Below are 14,229 nucleotides of genomic sequence, written 5' to 3' on the forward strand. Positions count from 1 at the left end.
GTAGTAACTCAGGGCTAGAGTCATTTTCAAACAAAAGCACCTGGCATAAACCAGCCGAGAAAACTAGTCCCCTAAAGATACTTCTAAATTGAGATAATATTTTATGTAGTTCTTATCCTAAAAAGTAGTCTTATAGAGATAAGATTTTTTTTAAATGTGTCTTTAATAGAACATTAAAATTTGCACTGTCATGCATTCATGTATTGACAGCCAAATTTCATAACGTTATAGTGATGTTTCTAGTATTGATCTTAAAAATAAATAAATAAATAAATAAATTGTTTAAAATTGGGTTTTGCTTTCCAAAAGTTATAGATATATTCTAATATTACAACGGAAACTTAAAAATTATGGTTAAAATTGCCAGTGTCCCATTGACTGCAGTTTGCAGTTTGATCAAAAGCTTAAGATTTTTAACTCACCCAAAATTAATATTGTTACAAGAAAAATCATCTTATGAGAGTGCTAATGGTGCTCACTTTGGCCATTCAGCCATACAAAGCAAGGCAGAGTTAACTAGATATATTCGTCTTTGTGNAGAAATTAGACCCTCACACAATCAGTTTGGCTATGGTTGCGGCCTTTCGGGACCATAAAAGGTTATAAAAAAAAGTGTTTAAGGTATACATCATCTTAAAAAAGATTGTCCAAAATTAGAGACATGGATAGAGAGTTAAATTGTTCCTCAAAAATCGGTCCTCGTTACAGGAGGGCCAAGATGCTCAGTTTGGAAAACATATACATTTGGGTTGATACAAAGCTTAAAGCAGCCTCAAAGTTTGTACAAAGTTTCTTGGTTTTGCAGACTGCCCTAGGAAAATTCTTGAAACTTCACCCTCCCTGCCTTCAGGGAGATTTCTTTTAGATAAACATTTTTTCTTTTCAGATCTACCCAGGTGTTGTTCATAATAAAGTCTAAATTAAAGATTTATAAAAGGTCAATCGGGCTTTAGAACTTATAAAGGCATTACAAGATAGCTTACCTACTTCATACAAAAGTATTATAGATTTGAAAGTTTATTATTTCCTTTTCATCATGTTAACTGTAAAGAGTTTACTTCTAGTGAACTGGTGACCATTAAAGATTTTTGTCCCTAGGTATGGCTAACAGAGCTTTATAATATGTAAGAAAATTTTATTGTCAGCTTCATTACAAAAAGCAAAAAGTTTAAATCTTTCAATGTATATTGTTTCCTAAACAAAAAGTATTTTATTAGCTAATGCCTCAAAAAAAAGTTTACTTCAAATCTTTGTTTTTCACACAGTGAGCCTTAAAGTTCTGGAGAGTAATTGTTGCTTCATAAGATTCAGAGACAATATCTTTTTTAATATTTAGGGTTTTTAGTTATACTAAAAAATTGTACAAATTTGCTTCAAAATTTTATTTTCAAAAGCTTCCAAGAAATGTTAATTGAAAAAGACCTCACCTTAAACTCACCACAGGAGAACCTAAGCCTTTATTAGGTGCTATCAAGTGAGATTCAAATTAACTAGTGAGAACCAAAAAGGCTTTAACAGAAAGTAGAGGAAACTTCTACAATCTATTGGTATCAATTGTACTTGGTAGTAATCAAATATTAGCTACATATTCTAGTTATTGTTATTAAATGTGTCTACAGCTATTCTTTGACAAAAAAAAATTAATGTAAAATCATCCTTCTTCACCTTAAAGTTTTAACATCCTATTATAAGGCTGCTGTGGTGCTAATTAAGAATTAAGAATTCCTTGTTCCAAACAACATTGGTTATTACAGAATATTGATATTTGACCTATTGCTTACCATCATTTTAAATAAAATTGATACTCATCCTAAAAATAAGTTAAAAATTGCTTATATGCATGCTTTTATAGCATACATGCATCCCATTTACTGTATTTTAAAACATCCCTTCTATGGGAGAAAAGTATATGTAAATTGGATCACATGTTTATTCTTTTGAGTTTCCGCCTGCTTCAGCACAGATAATTAAATTATGTGCTGTAGATGGTGTTTTAAAATGTCGAAGATTGCCTAGAAAAGACCTCTTAAGGCAATGTCACACTAAATTTTTGTCACAGGTAGATTATGGACCTTATACAAAAATAATTGGCCATATAATCTCATTCTTTACATCATCAAAATAGTAATGGCTTGAGATAATAATTTGGTACTTAAAATAGTAAATAAATGTGCATGTCATATTGTAAGGATTTGCTCTCAGTGTCCTCAGTTTCTACCTGTTCCACACATTACTGTTAATTCTCGAGGACTTATACTTAATCAATTATTACAAATAGATGCTCATTTTTGATGTTAGAAAAATAAAATATGCACATGTGACTATTGATACCTTTTTAGTCTTTCTAATTACAACTGCTTTAACAAGAAAAGCAACTAAAAGTATAGTTAGTCATTGCCTGTGTTGATTCCTTCTGCTTGGTATTCCAAATCAAATTAAAACTGGCTATTACAGATAAGCCTTTAAGATGTTTTGTCAACAATTTAATGTTACCCATGTTACTAAGATTTTTATAATTTTCAAAGAAAGAGTACTGTAGAACTTTAAATTTATATCTTCAAAAAAATTTTAAATTTAGATGCAAAAAATCTCGCTGAGTGTCTATGGTACCCTACAATCAGGCATGCTCATAAGATAAAGGGATCCACTTATTGGCACATGGCATGATCCTGTTCAGATACTTAATATTGGGGAAAGGGGAAGTGTTTCTGTTTTTTCCACAGAATGCTGCAAGAGCATGCTAGCTTCCAATGTGACAGGCTGACCTGTGAGTAAGAACTGACAGTGCCCTGACAGTGGTAACAAGAAAACTGTATTGAGCGCACAGAAAAAGAAAAATCAGAGAGAGCACACACAAGCAAAATAAAGAAACTCTTCCTATCTCTGCCATGGGCTACAACAAGGAGAGCCGACCTGGCTTCAACTTGGAGACAACTAGAAAAGCTGACTCGTGAGGTAGAGGGACTGCTACAAGATTTCATCAGAGACACTGTTTTTGGCCATTCAAGCCAGCTCCTTATAGCTATAAAAGTTTGTACCTTACCTGTATGCTATATTGTTAGATAATTTTAAGAGTTAAAATCGCCAATCTTGGCAAGTCTTTTCATATTCATTGTAATTCTTGTCATTTAACTAATTGTGTAGATCTATCTACTGTTATGATTTTGTTAAAAAGACCTGCTTATGTTTTGCTGCCTGTAAAGTTAGGAAATGTTCCTTGGTTCGAGAATTCCAGATTGCAAACTTTAAAAAGACTAAACAAACTTATTAGACCTAAGAGATTTGTAGCAGCACTGATTTTAGAAATTACTGGCTTAATTGCAATTTTAACTTCTTTTACATTGTCCACCACAGCCTTAGTCCAGCAACTGCATACTGCTCATTTTGTAAATGATATGCATAAGAACATTTCCATAGCTTTGTCAGAGCAACATATTATATAGATAATCGTAAGTGAACGTTAACGCCATAAAAAATAGTGCTAGCAATAAAACAAGATATTGCTAATATTAAGACCAGGTTAGCTACTAAATGTCATGCTTCTTTCCAATACATTTGTGTTACCCCCTTACCTTATAATCTCATTTACAGGGAGTATGAAAAGATACAGATATTTCTCATGACTTAGAACAGTTAAAGGCGGTAATTTCAGATATTAGTAAAAGTGATTTGGACACTTGGAACATTGAATTGGCTAGAGATTTAAAAAACAACCTAAGTGCATTGAACCCCCTGGATTGGGTTCAATATATATTCCTACTTATTATTTTTGGCATTGTTTTATTAGTAATCGTGGTGTTTCCACTCATCTTTAGAGTGCTCCTGAGGTCTGTAGCTACTACGAGGCGAGACATCCTAAAACTTCAGCTAAAATTAAAAAAAGAAAGGGAGAAATGCTACGCCCCGGTCGAGTCAACTGGACAAGTCGAGAGGCTTAAAAGTCACTCATGAGGCAAAAGAGTTTCAAAGAAGCTCTCCTCCTGGAGTCTAGCGTTCCCTACCCATACAGTAACTTTTCATTCCCGTGTTCCATTCCCACGTCAGTCTAGTGTATGGATCCACGTGCTCTCTTTCAGTATTTTCCTATTATAAGTGCTTTTTAAAATTGAATTCTGACATGGCCTAAGCCTTCCACCAGTGTTCCAACAGTCCTAGAAATGTCCTTGAGCAAGATCATGGGCTTAGAATTCAGCAAGATTGTAAAAGCTAAGTCACTCCCCTACACAGGAATTTACCATCACTAAGGAAGAAGGAAGTTTCAGACCAAAGGAGAAACCAGAATAGATACTATAGCAGAGTTACACCCATACACACGTATTTACAATGGCCTAAGGGGAAGGTGGACTATACAAGAGACTAAAATNNGAACTANGGNAAGGACNNGAAGNCCTTGACCCTGGCTTCTAAGATTAGTGGAGCTTCTAATCTTAGGTGGAGCCCTGGTTGATCCCAGCTGTTATCAATGAATTCTATCCCAGGTGGTTCCCTTTAGACCTTTTGTGTTTGCATTCCTCTGTTTTGTGTAAGATTCCGGTTACCTCAATCGTACCTTGCGAATGTCACCCAACTTCCTTATTGTCCTCTGCATAAAAAGTCTGATTCTAGATTCGAAAATTACACTCAGATTCCACAGGAACTCTCCTGTGTGTGTCTGTTTGTCACTCACTCATCCACGCTTTGCCCACCCACTTCGAGAGACCCCGTTCCACGCAGACACAGGGACCCAGAGGGTCTGCGGCAAATAGGTCCACTTAAGACTTCATTTGCCTTGTTAATAACACTGAGTCTTCAAGACTGAACAGTGCTTTGTAGTTCTCAATGCAGTGGTCTTGAGTGCCTTTTGATACATGCAATTCTAAATAATGAATATTCTTTTAAGTTATTCTAAGTGGATTCTTTTATAATTCATTTTGTTTGCTGCTAATATGTAAAATACAACGGACTTCTGATATTAATTTATGACCTACAATCATGTTTAATTCAGTTATTAGTTTCAGTAGTTGTACAGTGGTTGCCTGAAGATTTTTCATGTACACAATAGTATATTACTTCAACAGGAAATGCTTAATTAATTGATTTATACTGTGTTTCAAACTAGGTAAATATTTAGTTCATTGTGCCCACAAATCTAATTAAGTTTATAAGAATACTTTGTCAGACAATTGAATTAAGTGGGAAATTGAATACATTTATAAAAATTTTAAACGTTAAAATTGAATTAGCATCTTGTAAATGCAATCAAAGGTTATTCAAAAGTCCTTTTTATTTAAATTATTGCTAAAGTTTGAAAGCCTTATACATTGGAAATTTATTTGAAAATAAATAATCTACATTCAGATGTGACAAATAGGAACAAATGTATTTTTAATAGACTGTTATCTTCATGAACTGAATGCCAATTTTTAAAACTTTGAATCCATTTTCCTATAAATTAAAGCCATTCTTAAAATACGAGGTATGAGTTAATACCCGTACTCACACCAACTTGAAAATACAAACTTAGACTTTAAAAACTGAAATCTTTCTATAGGTTGTGATTTTTAGTGGACTGTGAAACTTGCACTGAAATATTTTAAGTCTAATATAGCCAATTTCTAATTTTAAAAACAATGGGATATGTTCTCCTTAAAAGTCATTTGAGAGGCTTCTAGACTCATTCCATTGGATGTTCTAAATTGAAAACAAAATATCTATTTACAATAAAATTTTCTTTAGAGGTTTTAGAAGTTAAGATAGTCAACTCTTGCCCTCATAGTACCACAACACAGCAAACATAGAGGGTTTGCTGCACAGGCTTACAAGTTAAACCCAAGAGGAAGAGGAAGGGGGTAAAAACCAGAGACTGCCAAAGGGACTGAGGGTGGGCATTTTGGAGTCTTATAGCAATCTGGGGTGGGGAAAACATGAGATTTTTTTCTGATTAGAGACCACTGATAGACCTCGAAACCACTGTCACAGAGCATGATGATCAGCTGGGGCACCTTCTGAAGGCACGTGAACCACAGAACATCTGTAGTAAGAAAAAGACGTGGTGATTAAAACAAAACAAAACAAAACAAAAAAGGAAAAAACCCAAGCCAGCAAGCAATATTGCTCACAGGGGGCTTTGTGTTTGTAATAGTAACCCTGCCCCTGAAAGGAGGAGAGTCGCTAACAGCCTGCCAGCTAAAACCTCCAATGACCATGCTTCATAGCAGGTTCCACACATCCAGCATGTAACTGCACTTTAATTTCCTAAAACTGCAGGATATAAGTGTGATTTCAAATACTGTCTGGACTGTGATATTCAATATTGATAAAACTATACTATATTCTCTTCAAAGCTTCAAAGACTCAGCATATGGGAAATCTTCATTTGCTTGAAGGCATTGTTCTCAAAGACGTGTACTCTGACACTGTAAATGAATTCTAAATAATGAAAAGTAACAGCTAGAGTGTCTGCCCTGAGGAACAGGACCCAGAATACAGGAAATAACGTGCGAAGTGAATGTCACTCACCAGAATAGTGTGTCTTCTTATTAACAGTGGGCAACACAAGATTAAGTTGTTTCAGCTATGAGATGCTTACTAACACTTGTTTTGGAAAGAAGCTGTAAGATCTATAAACTGAATGAGTATTGATTTGCATGCCCATTCCATGTGTGGAAATTATTCAGTCACATTTCAACCTCAAAAAATATGGAGCACTTACAGTCTCTTGCTTCTTCTGTAGTAATGTAAACAACATTTAAGAAAGAAAGGAAATTTTATTTGAAGTTAGGGAGTCAGAAAGAAATTTAAGATCATAGTACTATTCAGATGAGAGGAAACTGCTATTAGTGAATATGGAGTAATTCAACAAGGTAGCTTTCAGTATAAGATGGCTGAAGGAAAAATGACCTGAAGGAAGGCACAGAGGAAGATGTTTTCTGAGTAGTGAGACTGTAATTACTGGCAAAAGCAAGCCTCTTGAACGTGATCGCCTTTGGCTGTGGACATGACTCCAAAGCTAACTGACAAATCTCATGTTTGTTTTAAAGTAACATCTGTTTGATCAGTAAACTCTAAGTTAGAATAAAACAACCCCATTCTGATTATCAACTTAAGGGGTAGGATTTAAGTTTTGTCTAGAAAACTGGGGCAGCACCAGGTAGATAAATTGTAACCAATGAATACTAATAGCTAGAGTGTCTGCCCTGGAAATGAGTCAGCTCTGCTCTCCTGTGGCCACTAATTCTAGACAGGGCTCCAGACAAGATTCTAAGGCACCACCATGGTAAGACACTGCACTCTTGATTTCATATCAGCTTTTCAAGGCAACAAAATGTACTCAGGAACCAATTTCATACAACCACAAAAAACAAACAAACAAAACACCTCGTGAGAAAAAAGTGGAAAGAAATGAGCACACTTCTCTCATGTCCCTCATTCCATTTACTCATTCCTTCTGCTGGGCTATGCATGTCTTCCCTTCTGATTCTAATGTAGTACAAATCACATCAGTGGCAGACTCCAGAGACTCAAAGCAAGTAAGCACAATTTGTAACACCAAAGGACTTCACTCTGAGGAAGCCACACAGCAGCATCATATAAGCCACCTGAGAGCATAATGATGCTCTGTATACCAACAGGTACTATACACACTGAGTGCCCCTGTAGACCAGGCTGGCCTCAAACTCTCAGACCTGCCTGCCTCTGTTTCCCGCCTTGCTTGTGGGACAATTCTTAATACCTGGGTCTGATTTTCCTCTCGTTATAAACTCAATAAGGTAAGTCTTACTATACTTTTATTAACAGATAGTTTTATTATGGCATTTTCATATATACACATAATATACTTTGATCAAGTGTGTGTGGGGTGTCCTACTACTATCTTTTGTTACAGACAGTCTCATGCGACTCAGGCTCACCCTGATATAGCTGAGGCTGATCCTGAACTGCTGGGATTCTGGGCATATGCCTCCACACTTGGCACCTATTTTTATTTTAATAATAAATAAATCTGAGGACATTACAACTTCTTAATTGCCTAGAAGTACACATTATGCCTGTTGGTTATGAAGTCAGGCCTTAGCTTAGGGAGTCCATATGTAGTAATTCAGACTAATAGCCAAAGAAGAAGAGCAAATAAAATGTGGCCGAGAGATTTTTGTCTTTCCATTGGTCAAATAAACAAACCAGTAGGCAGCTTTTATATTGTGATAATTGTTAAGGAATAAAGACAAAAATGTCAGCCCTCAAAGCATGTAAAAACTAATCCAACAAGAGAAACACAGGCAGTAAGCAGCAAGAGTACACATGACTTCTTAACTGTTTGTCTTGTTCCCCTCCACCCCCATATGTACATATTCACACACTATATATTAAAATGAAGAGCCACAAAAGGGGCAGTGATGTCCAGCTGGGCTCTGCTCTAGACATACCTGCTTCGGGGTCCTGGTTGAAACGGCAGTACTTGGAGTTGTCCAGAGAAGGCAGGCACTGCTCAATGGGCACCCAGACATACGTCTCAGGACACAGCAAATCAGAAGGTCTATACTGACCCTGGTGAGAAGGGGAAAATAGAAAAAAAGGGCACAGGCATTAGAAACACTAACTCCTGGGTTCTAAGGCTCCAGGAAGCCAGGAATGGTATGATAACAGGCTTAATGTCAACCAAAAAGCTTTGTCATAAATACTAGGCATTTTGTTAGTGATCACAATCATATTTAAAAAGAGACTGCACATAAAGGCTCTCTAAAAGTGACATCACCATTTAGCAGATTATATTGATTTGGAAGCTGAGTTTTTACATTTCTGGAAGAAATCAAGTTGCCTTTGAAAAGCTAGTGAGAACAGACTGAAGCTTCTCTGCATGTAGTAGGAAACCATTCAAAGCCATAGAAAGCAAGTTTTGTTTTCAAGAGTAGAATATGACTGTCCTCAATCACTAACTTTCAAGTTTACAGACTTGAGGCTGATAATATTCATTTCATGCTAATGTTTTAAAAAATACAATCCTAGTAATACACATCTACTAACAACCTAAATTAGAGGGAGTACAATAAAAGCTTAAAAAATAGAAATTCTAACAAAACTTCTGCAATCATCTAACTTCAAAAATTCTACTTTATACTTTATAGCTGGGTGTGGTGCTGTAGGCCTTTAATTCCATCATCCGGGAGGCAGAGGCTGGCAGATCTTTCTGAGTTCAAAGCCAGCCTGGCTTACAAAGTGAGTTCAGAACAGCCAGAACTCTATTATACAGAGAAACCCTATCTTGAAAAACAAACAAACAAGAAAAACAGCAAAAATATACTTTATTAAAATATGTAGAACTATGTATAACACCACACAATATTTGCTGGAATAAATAAATCATTCATTCATGAATAACAGTTAAGAAAGATAATACTTAAGTAATAGTGATACAAACTATAAGAAAGCATTAGTGAATTTTTTCAGAAAAACCAAAGCTTTTATTTTCTTTAAACTTAATGAAATGTCTTTTTTTCTGAATATTAAAATTCAAATTTTATATACAGGTTAAAATTTGTGCAGATATATACATTTTTATAATCCAGTATGAGAATTTGTTTTAGTATACAGAAAGATCCAACCTAATTTCTCTTGTATTTACTCAATAGCTTCATCATGATTTTTTGAATCCTCTTAACTTCCCCTAGTGATTGTTTCTTCCTATTATATAATGAGTTCTAAGCTTGCCATGTGCCAGAGCCACATCGTTTTCAATATTAAATCTTTATGTTATATTTCACTCTCTGATAAATCTAATCCTTTATCACTCCACTTGCAGAATCTCCATTTTGCTTAAATATTCTAGAATTCTCAATTTTGTATAAAAATATGATTGGCACAAATTTAAAAAGTAATAAAACTGGAAGAGCATGTCTTCTTGTAGTGACAGAACATGAGAGAACCCCCATGAATGTCCAGTGAGAAACGTGTGTTACTATAATAACTAAAACCCCAATTGTCCATATGATCCTATTTCTAACTTGAGGCTGAAGTTAAGGCAGCACTGGGAGTGAGGGTAACCAGCCCTCATCTGTGAATCCTGAAAGTTAAACAAAGGACTTTCCCCCTAGACAGATTCCATAAATAAATAACAAACACCAGGAACAAGAGCTAACTGGAATCGATCCACTGGAGTGTCAGGGTTACAGAAAGGTGAAGCCCACGTGAGTTACATATGTGTGACGGGCACACAACCTCAAAGCACCTAGGTTTCACATGGTTCTCAGATCCTAACTGCTCATCGGAGAGATACTTTTGATTCTTTAAACATTTAACTCACTAAAAGATCAGAAATACATTTTGACTTCTTGGTATCATTTGAAATCAAATCTGTCAACTTCATTATACACTATTCTCCAAAGTACAGGCTTCTTTCAATACTTCAAGTAGTCTCTCAAGCCATCAAAGAAGGCAGCTTTATGGCATAAACTGCTGTGAAATACTGCTTTCTAAACTAAGCTGGTTGAGAGGTATGTGAAATGATTAAAGCTCAATTCAGAGTCACCATCCCACACAGGAGAAGCATGGGGACGTGAAAGCTGCCCTGCCTGTTCCCTACTGAAAGAAAATGAGAGATGTTTGCATTAAGAATGTAATTACTTAAGGATTTGGACAGACTTTCCCGTGGTCAGAAGAAAAATATTTAATCAACCTCTAAATATATTCATTCAGGTTGAACAATGAAGTAAAAGCGGATTAATTCTTTCCTGGGGTGCTGACTTTTAGATAAATGAGAAATGTTGAGTTAGCACAGACTTCTGAAGTACTCAGAATTTTGAAAATGTAACACCTTTGACAGCTTATCCCACAGCTCTTTATGGAGTTCTTTCAAAGTGAAGAACACTTCAGAAGAGGAGTGACTGGACTAGTCCAGGTTGCTAAAGAAGAGCTGTATTTGTTCTACATATAGCTGTGATACGCAGTAACTGTCTTACGGCTATTTATAAGGAAAAGAAAGAGACACAGATCACAACATGGCCATATAATATTTCAATCAACTTTACTAGGTTGTCATAGACTAAGAGTTTAGAAAATGCCACAGTTAAATCTAAAACATGTACAAGGAGGAACCCTGCAAACCCCAGCTAAGAACATCTCCTGTCCCACATCTTTAATAAAGACCATCTTTCCAAAGAGGCTGTTTGCTTTGTGTTGGTCAATGTAATGAACAAAGGTATTCTTCTAACTTGCAGGCTTTAGATCATAATTTGAAGAGCATTACCATACTGGTCAAAGTTTCCACCCTATGAAAGAGCCACCAAATAAATTATGTAAAACAGGTACCTTAGTCCAGCAAAAGAATTCAGCCTAAAATCTGCATTCATTTTGATAACCAGAGGTTAAATATCTCACCTTAGTGGCTGGAGAATTTGGTTTTGTGGTTAAAAGCACTTGCTTGCTCTTCTAGAAGACCTGGGTTCAATTTCCAGCACCCATGTAGTGGCTCACAACCATCTGCAACTCTAGTTCTAGGGGGTCCAACGCCCTTTTCTGGCCTCCACAGGCACAGCCATATATGCAGATAAAGTAGTGATCAATGGGAAATCGTAATTCTTTAAAAAGAGCCGTCTTGCTATCTCATCCTCCTCCAATGTGTGTGTAGAGTGTAAAGCACAGCAGCAGTCTGAGGAGTAAAGACTTTCAGACAGGCTATATAGTAGTGCTTCCAATGGAACACAGCCGACAACACAGGCATTCCCCTCTAGTTAAGACAGCTAGGCAGAAATCCTAATTTCCAAGAGCAAAATGGTGTCTTAATGATATGAAGCAGCAACAAGAAATGGTTTAACAAGCCTCAAGCATACATTTTGTCATGTTTTTACTGATGGGATTCATATACTATCAAAATCTTCCCATTAGCACAGGATCCACTGCTTCTTTACTGTTTTCAAAGCTGTATATTTGTATCGAGTCCTAAAGAAACACTACACTCATAAGCCCTCACTCTTACCCCCACCCCCCACCCCAGTGTATAGGAAATCCATTTAAAAATGGAAGGCCTGGGCTAGAAAGATGGCTCAGAGGTTAAGAGAACTGACTTCTCTTCTGAAGGTCCTGAGTTCAATTCCCAGCAACCACATGGTGGCTCACATCCATCTGTAATGAGATCTGACACTCTCTTCTGGTTCGTCTGAAGACAGCTACAGTGTACTTAGATACAACAATAAATAAATCTTTAGGCTGGAGTGAGCAGGGCCACCCGGAGCAAACAGAGGTCTCAAATTCATATTCCCAGCAACCACATGATGGTTCACAACCATCAGTACAGCTACAGTGTGCTCATATGCATAAAATAAATAAAGCTTTTTAAAATAAATAAATATAAAAATGGAAGGCCTACTTGGTAATGCCACCAAGCCTGTTGACCTGAGTACATTCCTAGAATCCACATAGTAGAAGAAGACAACCAACTTCTACGTGTTCTCTGACCTCTACACACATAGTATGGCATGCATGAATTCCACCTCACTCCCACCCCAGCCCAAATTAAAACAAACAAACAAACAAACAACTAGTTAAAAATAGTGTGATACTTCTTCACACTTTCAGGCATAGTTGATTTATTTCCATGCATGCCTGATTTGTGGCAGAGCCTACAAGGCTCTAGATGAAGCAGTCATTACCCTTTGTCCTGGTTTTTCTGCAATTGTCCCCTCTTCCATCATGCCAATTTGACTATCCTGGTTTCTTTGTAGCTCCTAAAACATGCTAGGCGTGCATACAACTCAGGGCTTCTCAATGTCTCTCTCCGGGCTGTCATTCTTGTGTTTGTATGTGTGTGTGTGTGTCTGTGTACATGTGTGTGTGTGTGTGTATAGTATAGGGGACTGAACCTCTATGCATGCTACACAAACCCTATTCCACAGAACTACATTAAATCCCTGACCTTTTTTATTTTTAAAAATAATTTTTAAAATTATACAACAGGGTCTTACTAAGTTGTCCTGAGAACCTTTGACATTGGAAGCCTCCTGTCTCACACTCTTGAGCAGCTGGAACTCCAGGCCTTCACCACAAGGCCAGGCATATTACCTACTTTAAGTTTTTCTTGATGTCACACCCTCAATGAAACCCATTAGCCCTCCTTACTATTTTTCCCCTGTAGAGTATATCAACACTCTTGTTTATATTTTTGTTAATTTGTACTTATCTAAAACTTGTTGTTATAATATAGGGTCAGAGATTCTATTTTCAGCCTAGGTTTGTCACTGGTGTTCAGTAACCAAATGACAGATGAATCAATGATTCTAGCACCACAGCCCACCTTTGCTTCTTCCCTATAAACACAGTGGGTGTTCTGCTTTATATACTAATATCACATGCAGGAGTCCAGCAATAGTTGCTGAGGCCACACTGCGGATGCATCTCTACCAGACCTATTGTACAAAACTAGCTGGAAGCCCAAATGCTGAACAGTCAAATTCACTATCATGAAGGATCTACAAACATCACTAAAATTAAAGACGTTTGATAGCTGACAAAGTTAGGAACTACTCACTCGTGTCAATTTCACTTTTTCTCTCAAAACATTTACTTTTAAAAATGTTGCCTTTTCTTTTTAATGAAGAACATGGTCCTCCCTATAAAGCTTCACTTAAATGAAGGCCGTGGAGGAAGGGGCTGAATGCGACTTGAGAAAGAGCCTCTCGGCTTCTGCTGGTAACAAGAATAATACTTTCTCCCTGTGTTGGTTACGAGCACAGTTCTCAGGTGCTTCTCAGCCATTCAATATTCCACAGTTGAGAATTCTTTGTTTAGCTCTGTACCCCATTTTTTAATAGGTTTATTTGATTTTCTGGAGTCCAGCTTCTTGAGTTTTTTGTATATATTGGATATTAGTCCCCTATCTGATTTAGGATTGGTAAAGATCCTTTCCCAATCTGTTGGTGGCCTTTTTTATCTTCTTGACGGTGTCTTTTGCTTTACAGAAGCTTTGCAATTCTATGAGGTCCCATTTATTAATTCTCGACCTTACAGCACAAGCCCATTGCTGTTCTGTTCAGGAATTTTTCCTCTGTGCCCATATCTTCGAGGCTTTTCCCCACTTTCTCCTCTGTAAGTTTTAGGGAAATGCAAATCAAAACAACCCTGATGTATTAGTTAGGGTTTTACTGCTGTGAACAGACACCATGACCAAGGTAAGTCTTATAAAAAACAACATTTAATTGGGGCTGGCTTACAGGTTCAGAGGTTCAGTCCATTATCATCAAGGTGGGAGCATGGCAGTATCCA

General features: G+C 36.7%; 1 protein-coding gene across 4 annotated transcripts in view; it reads right to left on the reverse strand.

The window, feature by feature from the left end:
* The window catches only part of Ate1 (arginyltransferase 1), a 123,640-nt gene that overhangs the window by 23,150 nt on the left and 86,261 nt on the right, over positions 1 to 14,229 (reverse strand). For all 4 annotated transcript variants that reach the window (XM_021166982.2, XM_021166981.2, XM_021166980.2 and 1 more), the window contains exon 11: positions 8,403 to 8,523. In XM_021166982.2, coding sequence (XP_021022641.1) covers positions 8,403 to 8,523 — 121 coding nt within the window. The remainder of the gene's footprint in view (positions 1 to 8,402; positions 8,524 to 14,229) is intronic.

Source organism: Mus caroli, chromosome 7, assembly GCF_900094665.2.
Source record: "Mus caroli chromosome 7, CAROLI_EIJ_v1.1, whole genome shotgun sequence".
NCBI lineage: Eukaryota > Metazoa > Chordata > Mammalia > Rodentia > Muridae > Mus > Mus caroli.